The sequence below is a fragment of the Bactrocera tryoni genome, chromosome 3 (assembly GCF_016617805.1).
Source record: "Bactrocera tryoni isolate S06 chromosome 3, CSIRO_BtryS06_freeze2, whole genome shotgun sequence".
Lineage (NCBI taxonomy): Eukaryota > Metazoa > Arthropoda > Insecta > Diptera > Tephritidae > Bactrocera > Bactrocera tryoni.
The window spans coordinates 81,382,001-81,403,054 of NC_052501.1; the positions used below are offsets into that span (position 1 = coordinate 81,382,001).

General features: G+C 34.8%; 3 protein-coding genes across 3 annotated transcripts in view; 1 reads left to right on the plus strand and 2 right to left on the minus strand.

The window, feature by feature from the left end:
* Window positions 1-5,440, plus strand: part of LOC120771685 (spondin-1) — a 236,230-nt gene extending 230,790 nt beyond the window's left edge. The window contains exons 6-7 of the mRNA XM_040099816.1: window positions 4,557-4,946; window positions 5,376-5,440. Coding sequence (XP_039955750.1) covers window positions 4,557-4,946; window positions 5,376-5,388 — 403 coding nt within the window. The 3' untranslated portion in view covers window positions 5,389-5,440. The remainder of the gene's footprint in view (window positions 1-4,556; window positions 4,947-5,375) is intronic.
* Window positions 110-745, minus strand: LOC120771687 (smoothelin-like protein 2). Its single transcript, XM_040099819.1, has one exon. The coding sequence runs from the start codon at window positions 646-648 to the stop codon at window positions 148-150; it is 501 nt and encodes a 166-aa protein (XP_039955753.1). The 5' UTR covers window positions 649-745; the 3' UTR covers window positions 110-147.
* A 7,238-nt stretch (window positions 5,441-12,678) lies between the features above and the next one.
* On the minus strand, window positions 12,679-16,906 carry LOC120770793. The gene is given in 11 exon segments (XM_040098372.1): window positions 12,679-12,941; window positions 13,792-14,028; window positions 14,097-14,367; window positions 14,424-14,713; window positions 14,889-15,018; window positions 15,090-15,145; window positions 15,148-15,354; window positions 15,483-15,641; window positions 15,692-15,869; window positions 15,933-16,818; window positions 16,902-16,906. Coding segments are annotated over 11 exon segments (2,682 nt in total).
* Window positions 16,907-21,054: the final 4,148 nt, after the last annotated feature.

The window sequence follows — 21,054 nt, forward strand, 5'->3', positions numbered from 1 at the left end:
TTTATTGAGTTCTAACATGCGGTCTTGTAAAACCTTTTGGAATATATTTTCAGTAGTTTCTTTGAATATCGATAGCCCCTTCCATCTTTAAACGAATGAACCAAAGCTCTTAAGCGAGTTTAGTAATTTATTTAGATCTACAAATATTTACAAATACATCACTGTTGTCGGCGGTTGCGGCGGCATTCTTGGCGCATTACCTTCTATAATCACTGTAGTTGAAGGTGGCGCTCCAGCCATACCAGAATAGCTAACCACATTTGAACTGGGCATCCCTGCTGATGATGAATTCACTACAACTGTCGATCCAGCCTGCGGCTGTTGTACGCCTGGCGTATTAACAATCACCGTCGATGGTGGTGGCGGCGGTGCATTTACAATAACCTCTCTGGGTCCACTCATAGCCGACGCTGCCACGGCACCCATTGCTGCGCCAGCAACCATTGATGCGCCCAACATCATACCGGCAGCTGGAAGTAGCGGTGGCGCACCACCTACCACAACAACCTCATTTACCACGGGACGTCGTGGTGCATTAATATTTACATTCACTTGTGTAGGTCGTGGTGGTCCGGGCGGTCGCATTACCACATTTACCCTGGCCGGTCCAGGTCCGGGTCTAAAACCACCTCTGCCGGGTCCATGCATCTCTGTTTTGCTATGTTAAGTGTTATTTACACTGTACAATTTTTTGGATATTATTTGAAAAGCCTTTTTATTAGACCGGTGTGTGTTTCGGTCGAGTTATGACTTTCAACTGTTGTCTGTTTATGACTGCACTGGAAGCACTACTTTATTGGTGCCGCTTTCTTTGAGCATACATATGTACATAGTTCTTTGTTATTCGATTGAAATCAATCACATTTGTAATTATGCATTGAATATGTGTAAGAAGGGGTGACGTCATCAGCTCGTGACATCTATTATCGCGTAATTGAGCTATATATGAGTACAGTGTTACAGGCTGGAAGAGGTACTGTATTGTATATATTGTATTTATAAAGAATGAGTAATAAATATGGAAATATTCATTAAAGTAGACACGTTATGATTTATTTTTCGAAACCTATTTGTATGACTAAGCCAGCAAGGGATTTACACAAAGTCTTCCTCATGCTTCTAATGTATCTTTGTTCTGAACTTCGCCTTAATTGCTCTATATCTTCAATGTTTCCGTTTGTAATGAACTCTTCATCAAATATTTTGATCAATACAATATGAATTCTTAAGCACCGGTCTTTAGAAGCATGTTCAATAATAATACTCATAATAGTTACCCCGAATATTGATAGCGCATTCTCATATCAGAAAAGTTGCGAACTGATTCTAGAAGAGACCTTTCTGAGCTTTAGTAGTCTGAGGGGTCAGATGATAGTAAGTGTGAGAGGTTTTTGGAATATAACTAATCGTTAACTTTTGTATGAGTATAGATTTGCTCGTCTTTTTTGGCATTCCACTGGCTTCAACTAACTTCCTCTTCTTTACTGGCGTAGACTTATGCGGTTAGAGCCGAGTACTGGCGTGTCAACTGGCAATATTGCTCAATTTTATTAGCTATGTTTATCCATACATAATTACATAAATGTTAACTGTATCAGTACCATGGAACTGATAACATTTTTGATGTGGACAGTTTTCAACGTCAAACACATTTAGATGAAAGTCAACTAATATTTATCTATAACTTTCTGGGGAGGAGGAACAGATAAATGTTGATAGTTCTAAATATCACAGCTTTCTTCAGACTTTGATCATAGAAAATGTATTCCGAGTTCAGTCTATCTACAACTTCCTCGCGAACTCAAAGTCAGCGATTAAGATGGTCTGAAGTTTTATGTTCTAGTTTTCTGCCTCAAATCACAGCACCTGAAAGAACAATCGATCAATCGCTTTATATAAAGAAGCTCGCTTTATGTAAAGAAACCATAAAGAACATTTGAATGTTGTTTGCTTCGATGCGCCACAACTGTAAAGTGGCGACCTTGTTGTTGTAGTTGTTTTAACGGCAAAAAAAATATAAATAATTTCTAAACTAATTTCGAGGAATAATGCTGAGTTGACGGTCATTGAGCGGATAAAATTCCGACTTACTGGTTACCTACCGGTTACTTACTTACTTATTCATCTGTTATTTGTTCAAATTTTCGTAAACTGGCATATTCCAAAAGAAATATATAAATTAGGGTAGAAAGAATATGTAGAACTTTAATGAGGCAGTTCATTACTCTATTATCTTAAACACAATAATATTGTTGCTTGTTAAAAAATTTGTCGTATTTTCAAGAGTGCAGAAAAGTAGCGAATGGGAGTCGTCTCAACAAGATTATTACAGTTATTGATCTGTTATTTCTGCATTATAATTGCGAATCGAACTATCGTTGTGAAATAATCTTGCTTTCGAACACATAAATTTCCATTTTTTGTTTTTGTAATTTCATTACCGCTTCATTTCGCTTTCTATTCACTTTCCATGCGACGGATGCAAACCCAATTTACTTAAGAATTTATTGCTAATAGAGCTGTGCAACAGAGCAAATTGAGGTGTCTTGTGGTATCCTCTGTATGTGTTGGTGTAAAGTGAATATGTATGAGTTTCCGCCTTCAACTTGGATATGCATGTGGACGAATATATGTTCGCTATTCCGTATTTACAATTTTCAAACCACAAGCAAATGACGCAGAACTTGAGTATGTTCTTTATTCCTACATACTCATAAATACATATATGTGTGAGGTGTGCAGTAAAGATTGTCGTTGCAAATTCAGGTGTAGGCGAAGGTATCTACTCCAAGCTATGAAAAAGGGATACGTTTACTTTTTTCTCTTCTTTTATGTTTACCTTTTTTCCATCTTGATATGGAAGGCAAGCGCTTTATTTGTAGGTGTTGTGGCGTTAAATGAAAATAAACATGGCAGCTCACGACGCAAATTCAAATTGAAAATGAAATTTTACTTAGGTGTGCTTAATGTGGAGAGATAAAAGGTTGAAAGATTTAAGATTTGAAAGTGTGAAGTATGTGGACCTTTTTGAAAAGAATTGCTTAACTTAAGAAAAGTTAGGTATTGAAAAAATTTTTCGAGAAGCTATCAACTTTTAGGAACCCTTTGCTTATCGAATCGAGTCGATAACGACTAAACATGAAAGGTGGTGCCAAAGTCGGCAAGCAGTCAACATCTTAAAATGAATTATGTGAAGTTTACTCTTATACTAAAAATATATTGGGTAGTCGAAAAAGTCTTTTCGTATTTCTAATCAAACTTCAACTTTTTTTTATATTTATAATAATAAATAAATAAACAAACATTTGCCATTTTGTTCGACCACTTTTTGCCATTTTTCTTTCAATTTCTTCATTATTTTCACTCATTTTTGAACAGCTGTAACTTTTTCTTAAACTTCGCCGAAGTTATTTATTTTTTTTTTTGTTTAAATGAAGCTTAAAATCTCAGCTTTTCAACACTATAAGGTATGACACAATGTGATTGGTAGCACTGGGGATAACGATTGCAACGACATCTATTGACAAGATACGAAAAGACTTTTTAGACTAACCAATATATCAGTTATCGACAATAATGAATAACTAGATTAATTGGTTTGAGCTGATGCAGGCTGGAAAGTGATCAATATCAACCTGGTGACCGCTTAAATGCAACTCACTGTTGTCCATCGGCACAATTTATGTGGGTATACAATGAAGAACCCGTTCCAAAGTTGAGTTGGTGTCGAAACGACGTCTGCAGTGAGTTGCGGCCGAGTTCTGGTCAGCGTACTGTTCCATGTTGTCGACGTAGTCCAGGAAGGACCTTTTAATGTTCCCTGGAGGCAGCTCCGCACCAAGCAGACGTTTTAGCAGAAGCCATCACTGCACAAACTGCTTGGAGGGGACTTCGATATGTTCCTTAACTGGATGTATACGGACCTCGTCGCAAGCTTAACATTGTGTGCTACGTTGATTCCACACGCTATTCAATCCAAGCAGCTTGCTTCTTTTAATTTAATAGGCACACATTTATATACCAACTGACTTCTTTTAAAAGCCACGAGTCAATCACTGTCACAGCGGCTTCAAAAGTAATATTGTAGAGCGGAATTCAAAATCGCGTGAAATTTTAACGCGTACGAAAAGCAATTTTTCACACCTGCGCAACACCTTTTCCGCTGCTTGCCCTCGAGTATATATTTGCGCTGATTGTTTTCAACACACTCAACGCCAATGTGTCAGCGCCGCCGCTGCCGCTCCGCTCTACCAAATATTGATTCACCGTTTCCAATTGAGGTTAATGGAAATTGCGCGAAATTAATTTCATGTGAAATTGCAACAGACTACGCGATCTTACTGACAATACACACACGCAGAAGTTGTAGTGTATGTGTGTGTGTTTATGTAGGCTTGTCAAAGCAACGCGCGCAAACTAGTGGCCGGTTGGCATTAAATCGCAGGGAACTAGGGCGCCCTTACACTTTATTGCATATCACAGTCAACTTTATACACAAATACACACACAAACTCAATTCATCGCACTTAACTTTTTCTACTTGTTTCTGCTTACAGCTATAATAACAACAGCAATGCAGCCGCCGCCAACGGTAATACCGCGAATATAGTGCCGAAAAATGATAAAAATGCCATCATGCAGAACATCGCCAGCAGCTATCAGCGCACGGAGGCGAGCACAAACAGCAGCGCCACAGCCGCCAATTGGTTGGGTCCACTGCCGAAGCGACGCCGCACGAAATCACGCACGAAGTCACGCGATTGCCGTGTCAGTCATTGGTCAGAGTGGTCGGCCTGCAGCAAAACGTGCGGCATCGGTGAGATGCATCGATATCGCAAGGTCATCCGGCATGGCAAACGCGGCGGACGGCCATGTCCCGCGCTGCAGGAGTCCAAATGGTGCGGCACAGAGAAGGGTTGCCACTCGCCGGCGACTTATTTCAATTGGTAAGTGTATTGCATGCAGCGCAGGGATTGCAAGCGCGTGGGTGTGTGTATGCGTGTGTGTTAATACTGCTGCGCTTGTGTATTTAAGACGCTTTGCGGGTGGTATGCGCCTTAAATCTATATTGGGTGCTGTTTGAAACGCCGGATTGACAGTTGGACAAGCACTGACATTCAGCCGGACAAAGATTGACGGTTCAACTTTTATGTGTGCGTGTGTGTATGTGTGATAGCAAGAATGCAATGAGAATTGACAAAAAATGTGCATTTAAAAAATGGAAATTTCAATTCGGATTTGGGTTTATTGCGCGCTGCACATTGAGTTGAAGACAGCGGTGCTATGGAAATCTCTGGGTTATTTCGCGCAAAGCAGCTTACGAGCGCTTAAAATGAACATGTGGCTTAAAATGATTTTTATATTTGTATTTGCAGGTCCACCACATGAAGGACGCAGCGCAGCAAACGTAGTTGGTAAAGTAATAAAGTAATTAAAATAACAAAAATAATTTGAGGCAAAGCAAAATATATTTGAAAATGTGGAAAATATTTAAATATATACAGAAATATATGCAAATAAAGATTTACGTATATATGTATGTATAAGTAAAAATCGCAAAACATCTGTACGATCATATTCGGCTCGCTTTTGCATGGTTAAATTTTTTCCCTTTTTTTAACAAAATTACAGTACATATTTTGAAACTATTACGCATCAGATTTTTGATTAGTAATATTTTATTTTTATTTTTATTTTTTTTAAGGCAATTTTTTTATAATTTTTTTTTTGATTATTAATTTCTAATTTTTTTTTTCTTATGAAAGCAATTTTCTTCAAAAGAAATTTACAAAAAAAAATTATTTAATAAAAAATGTATATCCAAAAAATAGTTTTTGTTATTTTTATATAATTTTTTTAATTCAAAAAAACTATTACATATTTTAAAATATTACGCAAACGATTTTCGATTAATAATATGTTATTTTGAACTTTTTAATAATATGTGATTTTTTTAAATATTTTTTTTATGTTTTTGAAAAGGAAAATTTTTTTCAAAATATTTGTTGTTAATTTCTTTTCAATTTTTTTTTTCAAAAAAATATACCTTTGAAAAAAAATTTACAAACAAAGAAAATAATATTTGAACATTGATTCAAAAAAATTTAATTTATGTCAACATTTTTTAATTTCGACAGCACTTATCATAGAATTCAATATTTTCTTATAATTATTTTTTAATAAAAAAAAAAATTTGTGTAAAATTATATTGTTTTTGCAATTTTAATTTTTTTTAATTTTTTTTCAAAATTCAAATATTTTTACTCAATTAAAAAAAAAAATTTCTAGCTCAAATTTTTCTAACTCAAAAATTTTCTTTCCAAATTTTGCAAAAGAGCAATTTTCTCAAAAGAAAAAAGTTTCGATAAATAAAAAAAAAAACTTTACAAAAAAATAAATATTTAAAAAAGTTTTTAATTTAATGTTAATTTTAAAAATTTCATAACCCTCTGCATTAGCGAGCGTTTATTGTTCTGTACAACCAAAAACCTGAAAGCGCAGTAAATTTAAGAAAACTTTCAATTAAAAGCATTTTATGTTAGATGTAGAAATATAAAGAAAACTAAAGCAAAAACGCGATAAATAGAACAAGGGATTATTATCAGCTTAGTCATAAGATTTGAACACAAAAAAAATTGTAAAATGTATAAAAAACAATATTTGCAAAAAACTGATGCTTTCGAAAACGCAAAAATATAATTCGAGAATAAAACGAACGACCTTAAAGTGTAATAAAATTAAATTAATTATTAGAAAGCATTATGCAAATGCCAAAATGCAATATAAAACAATACTTTATTTAACGGAAAATTTTAGATTTTTTTTTAATTCTTTCAAAGTTATTGACATGTTCATTCAGCTTTTGTGTAATAAAAATTATTACAAAAATTTCATTTCGACAGCTGGGTTTAAGACAACCCGCGCTTGATTAAAAAAATATTACTTATTTTCGAGTTTCGTTTGTTTAAGTTCAACTCAAGCAGTTGTACACTGTCACTCTTTATTATCAGACTATTGTACTACAAATGAGCGAGACAACCCTATATTGCATGACTTTCCGAAATAAAATATATGGTAAGCGATACTTTCATTTCATAAAATTGGTATACTCTGTTTATAGTAAAGCTAAGAAATATTTTAGTTCAAAATCTTTTTGTTCACTGAAAACTAGGCTTGAGTTCACTTAAGCAAAGTCTTATATCCTTTCAATTAATGTATGCTTTATATAAAATAGAAATCTGTTTCACATAAAAAAAAATTAACACAAAGACAATATGTAGCGATGATTCAGATAAAGGAGGATGAACAAAAATATATTAAACTTATATAAATCATGTAAATTGGCCAAACTGATTTGGCAAGAAAATACTACGTAAAAATGGAGTTTTTTAAGAATTCTAAAAAATGGTAATTCATTTTGTGTTTCTTAAAATATTTTGTAATAAACATTTAATTTGACAAAACTAAAACATCTACATTTTTAAACAAATTATTATCTTATATATATTTTCAGTACAAATATATATATTTAATTTATAAAAAATATGTTGAAATTATTTTTATTATTTAGTGAAAAAATAAAAAATTTGTAGTAAAGTGTATTAAAATAATTTGTTTTATTTCTATATTCAGCTGTTTGCTTTTTTATTTATGCGGGTTAATATATTTGTAAAAGAGGTGGTCTTGAAATCAATTATAGTGAGTTTAATCGTGAGATCATTTAATCTCCTTTGGATCAGCTTAGTCCATTTTGATCTTATACGATCTTCTCAGGATCATTTCACAACCTTGATATTATCCGACCATCTTGATATCACTTCATTATTTTAAGCGCATTCGATCATATCGAGATCATTTTTGATTACCTTGACAACATTTGATGGCCATCTGATCACTAGATCAACGTGAGATTATTCCGAAAACGTGAGATATTTCGGTCACTTAAAGAAGTATCAAATCAGATCAAATCACTTAGAGCTCATGATCGAATGAGATTATATTAAGAGTGAGGTCAGTATATCTCTTTTAGATAAGTTTAGATCATTTTGATATCGCTCTATCACCTTGTGATTATTCGAATACTTTGTCATCATTATATTGTCTTTTGATCAATCATTGTGAGATTATTCGATCATCTTAGGATATTGGAACATCTTGGAATTATTCGACTATCTTAACATCATTTAATCGTCACCTAAACTTTATATTAACATGAGACTATTCAATAATCCTGAGAAGATTTGATTATATATAGATCATTCGATCCGCTTTAGATCAGCTTATATACTTCTGAGCTTATTCGATCATCCTGAGATCGTTCGAATATTTTAAGTTCATTCGATCATCTTTTGATTATTCGATTATCTGGAGATCATTTGTCATCACCTAATTCTCAAATCAACTTAAAATTACAACGTAAATGTGAGATCATTCGATCATTTTGAGCTCAATCGGTCATCGAGAGATCATTTGATCACCTGTACATCAATTATTCAATCATCTGCAGATCAAATGTCATGAGATCATTCGATCATCTTATGATTATTCGATTAACTTAAGATCATTCGGTCACATCATTATTATTAGATCAAGATTATTCCCTAATCGTGAGATCTTTCGGTTCCTTAGCATGTGATCATTTCAACATATATTTTTGGATTAGTGCGGCAACAATTATAAAGTATAAGAGAGAGTTCTAATTCAATACTTTAATATTTTGTTGAAAGCAAAGAATAAGATAGCTCTCTATGCTAGAGTATTCTGTATGAAAAGTTAGCATATACTTTTAGTCTGTTTTTGTAAACAGATTGTTCGGGGGTTAAAATCTTTACTATCAGTTAATATTTGTTTCTTACCTTTATATATCCTGTATTTTATTTCATTTAATATTTTATTATTTATTTTTTCCAAAGTTTAAAATCATTTATGATTTTTACAACCAGAAAATATCAACTAAAAAATTTGTAAAAAATATAAAATCAACTGCATGAAAACTAAAAAATAAATAATAAGCAAAAATGTAACATACTATTTTCGTAGATTTGAGAGAAAAATATGAAGAAAAAAATTACAAAAAAAATTAAAACAAAATGCTTGAAATTTCAATTAGATATGCGTATGTATATGCGTTTGCGTTTAAGAGAAACATTATTAGCTGTAACGCAATGAAAATTATATAAGAGAGATTAAAATATAAGAGATAAAAGCAAATAAAGCAAATATCTACGATTTAGGTATGTTTAATGTAAACAAATATAAAAATGGAGATACAAGTAGCGTAAATGAAAATGAGACAGAAAAACGGACGAAGGAAGATGTATGTTTTAAGTGCTGTAAAGGTCTTAACGCACTAATGAAATAATCAGAGAACAGCAAGTGAGCCAGAAATTAGTATGTGTGAAGCAAAAAGGGGAAAAGTGAAAGGAAATGGAAGTGATTATGATGCAACTACATTGACATACAGATTTTTGTTTTACAGCATTAATTGAGAAACAGTCACAAAGTAAAGCTAAGGCTTGCTATATGGTGAGGTGGACTAAGAGCAATTTGAATTGCCTTCAGGCGCTTAGAAGAAGTGCAAGGCATCTGCCTGTTATCTTTGTTTGCTGAAATGAAATCAATTTTAATTTGAGTAAATGAACCCCAAACAAGGTAAACGCAACGTTGATTACAAATTTAAGAAAGAAAAAATCGAATGATAATAAAATATTTATATATAAGATAATAAGTCATTTAAGCGCAAAAGTTATAACAACTTTACTAGTAATGCAAGTAAGGCGTCTAGTGTAAGATATATAAATGTAACTGTATAATTAAGTATATACGAATTGAATTACAAAATCAAAAATGCCTAAGCAGAAATTGTGTAAAATAAAATATATTAAAATTAATATTGAAAAGCAAAAAAAAATATTGTTTGCAACAACTTCATTAAAAAATTAACTCGAAATATAAATACTAATAATTTATTTTATTTTCTACTGATTTTTTATTATATTTTTTTAAATCAGTTTAAAAAAATACTCGAAAAATAAGTAAATATTTAAGTTCATATTATTTTCCGGTAAGATTAGTTTTTTTTTCTTTAATAACTATAAACTCCTTTTATATTTATATTTGCCGAAAATAATACTGGTTAATAAAACATTTATTTTACATTAAACAATTACAAAATTTTTTCAATTACTTCAAAGTAAAAATAATGATACAGAGGCAAATAGCATACAACATGTTAAACAACAACATGACACATGTTGCATTTTCATTGTTATATTGAATTACTGATAATGCAGATAACAATAAAGGCAAGCTAAATACATGTTACAAAAATAAAAAAAAAATAAATAAATAAAAAAACAAAAAATTAAAAAAAAGATATAACAATGAAAAATAAATAGAAGTGTAAAATTAAATGATTTTTGTATAAAGTAATATATAAGAGATTATATAAACAGATATATAATGTAAATGACGTGCATATACATACATACACAAAAGAAATATAAAATATAAATAATTGTTTTAATTCTTCAAGGTTAAATACAGGTAAGCAGTTGATTATAAAAACAAAAATTCAGAAAAAGCGCTAACTTCGCTAACATTGTATAAAAATGAAAATTGAACAAGTGGAACACTCAGACAGCATTCCTCTCTACTTGAGTGTTCCACTTGTTCAATTAAACATACATTCTTTCATTGAACAAGTGGAACACTGCTATAAGAGTTATAGCTTAGGCGTATGTATAGAACTTGATACAGATAACGTTAAAATATATATTGAACATAGTTACAAATTTAACTGAAAAATCCTGAAAGTCAGTTGTGTAAGGGAACTGGAAAATCCGATATGAAAATCGAACGGCTGAGAAAGAATGTTTTCAGATATAATATTATTTAGAGGTTGTAAATCTTTGAAATGCAGGGTTTTTGCTGGATGGTTTAATAAAAAATGAATAATTAAACAAGGGGAATACTCAAATGGAGATGAAGGCAGATATGTGAATTACATTTTGGTATATGTTTAGGTAATGTCAAAGATGTGAAATAGGAAGATATATATAAATACTTATATAAATACAAAAAAATATATTTTTTTAACAAGTTCTTTAGTGCAAGGGAAGCAAAAATTCATAAAATTTAACTAGAAAGGCTTAAAAGTAAACTCTATAAAGACAAGGAGAATTACAATGAAAATAAAATTACTAGCAATATTGGTTTCTGCTACAATAAAGAGGTGTCCAATAAGAGTGATATGATATGATATGATGAGTGATTAAATTCTTAATATAACATCATTCAAATGTCCTCCACGACGTATCTTGCAGGGGCGAGTTGGATAAACCCAATTTTCGAGTAGCTTTTCCACTAAATAAAGTCTCATGTCATGATTAACACGTTTAATATTAACTTCTAAAGCTTGATGCCACTCTGGTTTACTGAAGACCAATCACTTCAAATAACTCAACAAGAAGTAGTCTAATGTTGTTAAATCCCTCGATATCCTTTGGATACCATTTTTAGCTAATTGGAGCATCTCGGGATCACATTAAGATTATTCGATCATTTTGAGATTATTCGATTACTCTGATAATTTGATCGCCAAATAGTTATTACATCAAGGTGGGATAATAACATAATCGTGAGATCATTCAATAATTTTGAAATCATTCGATCATCTTGAGGTCATTTGTATTATCTTGACAACAATTAATTGCCATCTTATTAATAGACCAGCGTGAGATTATTCCGAAACGTACGAGCTTTCAGTCACCTTAAAAGGTACTTTGAATCAGATTAAACCAGCTTCAGCTCATTCGACCTTCTTTAGATTACCGGTGAGATCAGTAGATCTTCTCTAGAACAGCTTAGATCATTTTGAGCTCACTTGATCATTTTAAGATCTTTCTAACATATTGTGACTTTCCGATTACTTTGATTACTCATATCAACTTATTTCTATTGGTTCGAAAACAATATACATATGAAGTATGTGAGAGAGTTCAAAACCTATCAATCACTTCAAATAACTCAAGAAGAAGTAGTCTAATGTTGTTAAATCACACCTTGCACGTGACTTCAATGTCATAGTTTCTTGAGATAATAGAATCTCCACACTTTTCTCGCAATAATTCGGCTGTTGCACGTGCTTTGCGGTACATACCCGGTCTTGTTGAAACCGGCTGCTGTCCAGACCAACTTCTTCCAAATGCGGGTATAAGAAGTTGGTTATCCACAATCTATACTGCTGTTAAGTGTAACCAGCTTCATTTCGAAAGAAGTACGTAGCGATGATTCTACCAAACCAAAATCCACACCAAATTGTCAGTTTAAGTGAAAGCAATTTAGTAATAATAAGCAGTAACTTTCTATTCCATTCTCTTCGCAAAAGAATAGACAATTTTGTTTATTTACCACATGACTCCGACGAAAATGAGCCTCATCGGAGAAAATGATTTTCTGAAAAAAATCACCATCGTTTTAAAGTTATTCCAATGCAAAATTAGCAAATTGAAGACGTTGGTCCAATGGCTTTAGTTCTTGATTGAAAAGTATTTTATACGGACAATAAATAAATAAATCGTAAAAAAAAATTTTCATTATTAAATAAGTAATAAACATTCCTTACTTTTCAGTTTCCTTTATTCCCATAAACAAAACAATAATTAAGACACATTCTAATTAAGAATTATTTAAGCGTTTCGCTCTGTATCGCATCAAAGACGGCAAAATCAATTTCAGCACACCCGCCGTAATCAAGCAGAAGCCCGAGAATGCAAAAGCGGCGTTATAACGGTGCGTCACGCCGTTCAGGATCGCAGCGGTGGTGGTACCCAGAAATACACCCAAACCCATAGCCAAACCGGTGAGACCAAATGCATTAGTGAGCTTATCCAAACCTAAAGCACGCACATAAATGATGGCGCGCAGCGTGGAGAAGAATGCTGAAAGAGAGATTAATAATAAGTGTTGTTGTATTTAAAGAGATAAAAACTGAAAGAATGTGGGTGTTGGTGTTTTATAACAGCTTGAGTGTTTTCGGTTGAAGTTATGATGGTTTTTAAAGTACTTTCATTTGCTGTGACCTCATTTCACTGTTGAAAACTCTACAGATCTATTCAACCTAAAGTGCTTCGCTAAAAATATGTTGAATTTAATGGAAAGTATGTCTGTTCTAGCAATATCAACAAATTTCTCTCCAGCATACCCACGACAGTTGGATCTAAGTAATCGGTACGGACACGGAGTTTTATTCGACTAAGGGCTGTCAACTAGGCCGGAGAATTACCTCAGGGAGGTTTTCTGGCGCTACAACATATCAACTTCAACATATTTACCCCACCGCTCTACAGTAACTCTCAAAAAAAATTCTAAGAGTCCGTTTCATTGCCACTGTGTTCGTTATCAGTTGTTTCTACGCATTAAATGGCAAGTTAAGTTGTATTGAGTGGCAAATGAGCTTCCTATGTAGAAAAGAGACCTCTCCATCTAATTATGGTTACTAGGGAATGTCAAGACAGACCCCAATATTACGAGAGTTGGATTAAAGAAAGATTTTTTGGGGAACTTTAATTTGTATGTGCATATTTTGAGTTTCCTCATAAAGGAGCCAACAAAAACATTTCCTCGAGAATACCCCAACTACAAACTCTCAGCCATAACAAAATCGGCTTGACATCAACGTAATTAAGATCTGACTTCTCTGTGATATTTGAAGACCTCCAAAATGTTTAGTGAAATAATTTCTGCTGTACAAAAGTGCTTTAATTTCCGACAGCAAGTTGTTGAACCCACCTGGCGCCACACCATAACAAGCGGCATATGTATATTGAAACCAGACAACATCTTCGCCATAAAAGGCGCTCGCCAATGTGGCTACGCCGCCGAAGACAATACCACCACCGCACAAAAAAGTGGTCTGTGAGCGATATTTATTGGCAGCAAAGCCGGATAAAATGCGAAAGACAAAATTGGACAAACCAATGGTGGGTGAAATGAGGCTCGCATTGAAGGGATCCACTTCCGCACGCGCTAAAAATAATAAAACAAAGAACTATATTTAACCGGAAATACATGATATTTGCTTTAAGCGCACGCACTCTTCGAGTACACAAAGGGTATATTGAAGCCCATGGGAAAGAAGAACGCCGACAATAGTAGTATGCGAAATTCCATAATCTTCAGCATATTCATGTCGAAAAGCCGGGCAAATGCATTCAGCAGCTTCGGTGGCATCCAATTAGTCGGTGATATGTAAGCCAAAAAAGGCCATTTATGACGATTTCGCAGTTCGGAAAGTGTACGCCGTTTCGCCTGTTGGTATGAACGCTGCGAGCGTGTAACCGATAGCGAATAATTGATGGTTCTGGCCTGAGAGAGAGTGAGTATTAGTAACGTCTTTGTCGACGTGTGTGTTTCTCGCTTACCCGCCGATGTTCTATATCGATTAAATGATTGGTTGTGCGCCGCGTATTTACTTCGGGGTCACTATCGTAAGCAGCAGCACCTGTATAAAAGAGGTCTTCTCGTTCGATGGGATCTATACGTACTAGGAAATGCCGTTTTTCAGCTTCTTGTTCTGCATCGGGCTCCACATCTGGTTCTTCTGCAATACTGGGTAAGGTTTCAGCGGTTTTTCTACGCGTCTTTGGTCGCGTTGGAAAGCAGCAGGGACAGAGTTTTTCTATTTTTGTAACCCTTTCTGGATCATACTCCTCTGAAATAAGTACAAGGTACATACTTTTGAGAAATAAATTAAATAGAGACTCTTAGAGACTTTCTATCATCTCCATTGTGAACTCTGAGAATAACAATGGCAGTGCAGGGTACTTCAAGCTGTTAAGAGATTTTGGCTAAACCAAATTTGGTGTCTTTAAGGTAAATGAACTTACCAATCATCTGCTCCAGACCCCTTTCGTAAGATGTTGGTTTTACAGTGACCGACTGCTGATACCGTGAGTAACGTATCTGGCTAAAGGGCACTGACATTATTTCCTCACTTGAAGAAGACGACTTTTCGTCCTAAAATATGGTTAACAGAGAAAAATATAAATACGCACGTAACACAGAAACAGTTATTTCCAAGTACGCACTTTCTTCACCGTTGCGATACGCGTCGGCGTAACCTCAATAAATGTGATACCCATTTGAGAACAAGCAACAGCATTGCCGTATGTATACGCGACGTATTACGCCAACCAATTTCCGGACAAATTTGCGCATTCATAAAGGAGAATATCAAGATGCCAGCACCAGCGCCCGCGCACGAGACACCATTGGCAATGGGACGATAACGTTCGAAATAATAGCCGATGATGAGTTGTGAGGAAACCCAAATTAAGCTAAGCGATGGACCACCTGCAATATGAAAACCAAACTAGATAGAAAGCCAACACATACAATGACCGTACTAAGCTTAGGTGAAAGCTCACAAAAGCTCGTCAAAGCGCTTACAACTTGGTTGTTTATGATCGACAGAAACTCACCGAGCACGCTGTAGAACACTATCAACATTGCCATGTTATAACTGCAGGTACCGATCAATATGAAAACAATTGAGCAGATGGCACCCAGCAGAGCCACCACGCGAAAGCCGTACTTATTGATAAATGCGCTAGCCACCGGACCTGCAAGAAAATAGCAACCTTGACAAGCATTTACTTTATAATTCGCGGGCACACGTTGCGCTCATTACCAACTTGTATCGAAGCCACAAGCACGATAGCAGTCTGTGTCTCGCCCAGATCTTCGGCAATGTAGGGCAGTAATATGCCGACAGAGAAAATTATGCCATCCACTATGACCTGACAGAAAAAGGAGATAAGCACAATAAACCAGCCATAGCCGCCATCCGGTGGTATTGTCATATAGAGCTGTGCGGAAGCACAAAATTGTTAGAGGAAGCATTTCATCTTTGAACGCTTTTAAATACTCACAAATCCATCGCCTAGTTCCAAGTTGGTGGGGAAACCAGCCTCTAAATACGGTTCACTCGATAATGATGAAGAACTTCCAGCACGCTTGACGCTCCCAACACTTAGCTTTGGTTGATTTAACTCATCCCAGCCTTGCATTGGCATTTCGTTTGGATCATTTCGGTTGGTTAATGGCGGTTCACTACCTCTCGTTCGTTTGTCATATCTATTTGCACTGGGGTCATCAGCAAAGTATTTGTAAGCCTGACTCTCAAGGCTGGCCTCCTCATTTGATTCTTTCCATGCATCATTAGGTTGTGCTGAAAATCGTTGAGTACTTATAAACGAGGACTCAATACTAGATGGCGTGGATGTTTTATGCCGTAGTTTCTTTAACTTTTTGACTCGTCCAGCCTCCGCGGCGGAGTCTGGCTCTCTATCATATACATGAAATTGGCTTGCCGATGAATGCGTTTCAGCGCGATCAGCTGATGCTTCAGTGATATTACTCTCAGCTTCGTCTACTGTACTGTATTTAACAGTTTTTGCGGGTGTGGGTACACTCATGTCTTCCTGCTCGTTGTTAGTCTGGTTCGATTTATCACCCTCAGCAAGACTTGCCGATGTTTGCATGCCAAACTCTGTGCCTGGCTGCTTAAATTCTTCAACACTAGATGTCTGTGCGGCAAATTCTGCAGTAATTGGCTTTGCAGGTGTTTCTGTGCTAGTTGAAGCTGATGCTTGGTTTCTTTTGATGGTGTATTGCACTGGTGAAGGCTGTGGTGTTGGCGGTAGAGCAGATAGAAATATCCGTGGATCTGATCTATCCGTGCGCGAATCGACACTTTGTACCGAATAGTAAGGTGTTACGTCGTTGGGCGGCGGCACTAGGGGCGATTCTGATTTGCTATGCAATTTATTTGATTTTTTTTAATTTTTAGTAATATTTTGGTGTTAATTATTAGAAAGTGCGGTCCATTATTCACTCACCGCATTTCACTTGATTAAGTAAGCAAATGATTTTAATATAAGTCGATTATAAGCAGCCGTATAAAGTTGTTGTAAAATAGTATTTTTAAGAAAATTTTTTATAGAATTGACTTTGTCAGAAATCCCAAATTGTCTTGGAAATGTCAAAAATAAAATTCGAAAACAGCTGAGTAATTTGAGCATTATTATAAAGAGTGTTGTAAAATCGCAATATATATTGTGAAATACATAGAATCTAGTGAATTTAAGGAACGCTTTGAAGTATGAAATATAAAATTTGAAATATTGAGAATAAAGTATGAAAAATGAAGTATGAAATATGAAGTATGAAATATTAGGTATGAAATGTGAAGTATAAAAAATGAAGTATGAAATACGAATTATGAAACGTAAAGTATGAAACATGAAGTATGAAGGATGAAGTATGAAATGAGAAGTATGAAATATGAAAAATGAAGTATGAAATAAGAAGTATAAAATATGAAGTATGAAATACGAATTATGAAACGTAAAGTATGAAACATGAAGTATGAAGGATGAAGTATGAAATGAGAAGTAAGAAATATGAAGTGTGAAATATGAAGTATGAAACATGAAGTATGAAATATGAAAAAAAAAAAATGCAGTATGAAATAAGAATTATGAAACATGAAGTATGAAGGATGAAATGTGAAGTATAAAACATGAAGAATGATATATGAAGTATCAAATATTAAGTATGAATTGCTTTCAGAATTATATGAAAAACACACGAAATAAGCTATGAAATAGCAAATGGAATGAATTACAATCTTAACTTAGATACTTTCAATGGCGATTTGGATTGAATATTCGAATATAAAATATTGCCTTGACAAGGTTAAATTTTTAAATATTTTTTAAGCCCTTCTTCATAAAAATCCATATAAAACTCGAAGGCACATGAAATCTATGTCAAAGTGATTGTGAATGATCGTATTCCAAAAATGTATCGTCATATGTATCAACCGTCATCTACTATGCATCCTCTGATGAAATTGCATATATGCATACTTAACGGGTCATGCAACATACTGATGCGCATACATTTAGAGCAGCGGCGCAACGAACGGAGCAATCCATCAACAACGTGGAAGTGCATAGTCGCTGATAGCTTTAAATTGCCGCTATTAAAGAGCGAAGAGATGCAATCGAAAGCAAACAGATAGCAAGGCAGCCGGCACGCTAGCGCGTCACCCTCTGATGCATGCAGAAATAGTTGATGTGCAATCAATGCTAAGCGCAGAATGCTTGATTAAAGTGCCGGCGGAATGGCAGCGAGCGTTGGGTGGCGGCAGCTGAAAGGAGCCATAAAAATTCAATGCGTCAAGCAGATTGCCAAATGCATGCGAACTGGCAACTGAACAATGCGTGCGTAGCGCCGCATAATGGAGGAGTGAGAAAGAATTGGCAAAGCAGAAAAGAGAAGCAGAGCTTTTGCTGCCATTGAACGCCAAAGCAGCAAGCCTGATAAGTTTTACAACAGCAAGTCCAACAAAGGAGTAACTCCCTAACCATTTTCGGTGCTCCACACACTCCACCACCGCCGCCGCGTGCAGTTCGTGCAATAATGCAACGTTTGCTTTTAAGCTTCATCAAGTTGCCACACATCTAGCACACATATCACATCTGTTTATGTGTGACATCGCAAGCGTGCGTGCAAATATCAATGAATGCGTCATTTTATAGTGAACTCAGTTTCGCCCGAAATTCTTGGTTCACATGCAGTTGGATTTAGTTGTTAAGACCCAGTAAAGTTGCAATTTCGGAAACTCTTTCATTCGTCATAATAGGTAAGGCACGCAACCAGTAAGTTGGCATGACAGGGTATATGCACACATAAATAAACAAATGAGTCTCTGTCGAAAGCACACGAAGCTTACAAAGAGATACAGATTGGTTAGATTCTGCTGCATTGAAGTTGTGTGATTTTCTTTGATGTTGTCGATGTCGTCAACATATGCTGCATTGCTCACTTCTGCCCGATGACTTTATAAATCACTACTACTATCACTACTACTATATCAGTTTAATATTGATGTTCGGGGAGAACGCTTTATGAGGAAAGAACTATAGATCAAGCACGCAACATTTTAAACCGCTCTTAGCAGATTTTGAACATTCAAGGCTTAAAAGCTGATTCAACGATAGCTCCTAACTCTTACATGAAAATTATATCACATAGACTTTTGGTACAGAGCACTTACTTGTTGACTATTCTCATGAAAATTGTCGTAATGCAGGCATCGATCTTTTAGGAACTTAGACTTATGCAAAATTCGACCATTTAGAGCAAAACAAACCTCTATTTTTCTTAAACGGTTACATTGTAAAGACATATTTTCCTTCTTTGAGCGGTAATTATCCGACTTCACTTTACTCCAAATGTTCTTTGGTACTTATAGAGATGTAATCGTACTCTTTGACTTCAGTATTTTCAACTCACTCTCTGCTGATTCATGTTGAGATTCTCAGTTCAGTTCTTTCAGTTGAATCTCTCTCAATTCGGGTTAAGATCTGAGCCCTCAATACTTGGTACGTTTTTATTTTGACAAATTATATTTGTTCCTGTTTCGAAACCCTTGAGTCCAAATTTTTAATCGAACGAAAAGTTCTTCATATTTTGATTAGGGCAGTATCTTATGAAAATAAGTAAAATCCTTTGGAACGTGAAGACTTTTATTCAATGGAAATCTAAATATTAAATGGGAACATACATATACTATCATTCGCAATTTCTGAAATCTGATACAAGAAAAGAAAGTGTTCGAAATAAGCCTTCAGCGAGAATTTTAATCCTCTGAATATCGGGAAAAGTAACTGGTATACAGGTAGAGGTCCTTTTTTCAATAGTCTTTCTTGACAGACCATGCCTGGGTCGTGCCAGGCTGTCTCGTTATTTTTAGAGCTCTTGAAAAATTCCAAGAAGACGTTTTCGAGAAAAATTTTATTCAGCGATTAAGCCAATTTCTGGCTCAATGGGTATGTAAACAAGCAAAATTGCCGCATTTGGGAGGAAGAGCAACCTAAGAGGATTCAAGTGTGGTTTGGAGGCCGGTGGAATTATCGGTCCATATCTTTTTTACTATGGTGCCGGTGAGAACTTAACCGTCAAAAGAGACCGTTATCGCGCCAAGATACCGACTACTTGATGCCAGAAATTAAAGCTCGTGATCTCAGTGCCATTTGGTTTCAATAAAACGGCGCCATTTCCCACACTTTACTTCAATCAATGGATTTATTGACAGAACACTTCGACGAGCAGATAATTTTCCATTTTGGACCAGTCAATTGGCCACAAAGATCGTGTAATATCACATCGTTAGAGTTTTTTCTGAAGGAATATGTAAAGTGGAAAATCTACGCTGATAATACCGCTTCGATTCAGGCCTTGGAGCAAAACATCACACATGTCATTCGCCAGTTACCAGTCGAAATATGTACTCGAACGAGTCATCGAAAATTGAACACAACGGATGGGCAATCTGAGGCATAGCCGCGGCCAACACTTGAGAAAGATAATCCTCAAAAAAAAATTGCCAAAGAATGTACTTTTGGATGATAATAAATATTCCCCATCAAATTTGAAGAGTCTGTGTATTTTTCTTAAAAAAAAGTAAGGAACCTTGAAATGGAGCACACTTCATATGCGAATGATTTTGCTTGCTTTTATTTTTTTAAGAATGAAAAGAAAATTAATCTGGAAAAAAATGGAAACAACACCTACTTATCTGTTTGAAACATTTTATTGAAATGCATAGGAGCATTATCCCAGACTTTAATACCCAGCATAATATGAAACTTATTGAGGAAAAAAACACAAAATTATTTAGCTGTAATTACAAAAGGTATTAAAGTCTTAAATCCGCTTATATTAAAGAGTTGATATGGCTGCAGCGGCACCCAGTAGGAAAAAAATGTAATATGAGACAAAGTATTTAAGTGCATAATACAGAGCTTAATAGTTGGCTTTTAAGTTTTTAAAGATAATAATAATCATCAAAAAATAAAACTAATAATATGTATAATAAAATAAAGTTTATTTTATTTGGTGGGAAAATCATGCCAAGAGAACACTACTTAGAAACGCTCGGGAGTATATAAATAAATGCAGCTATTTAGCTGAAAAACACTC

Coding starts and splice junctions, on each gene's coding strand:
- LOC120771687 (XM_040099819.1), bottom strand. CDS start 648: ATGCATGGACCCGGCAGAGGTGGTTTTAGACCCGGACCTGGACCGGCC.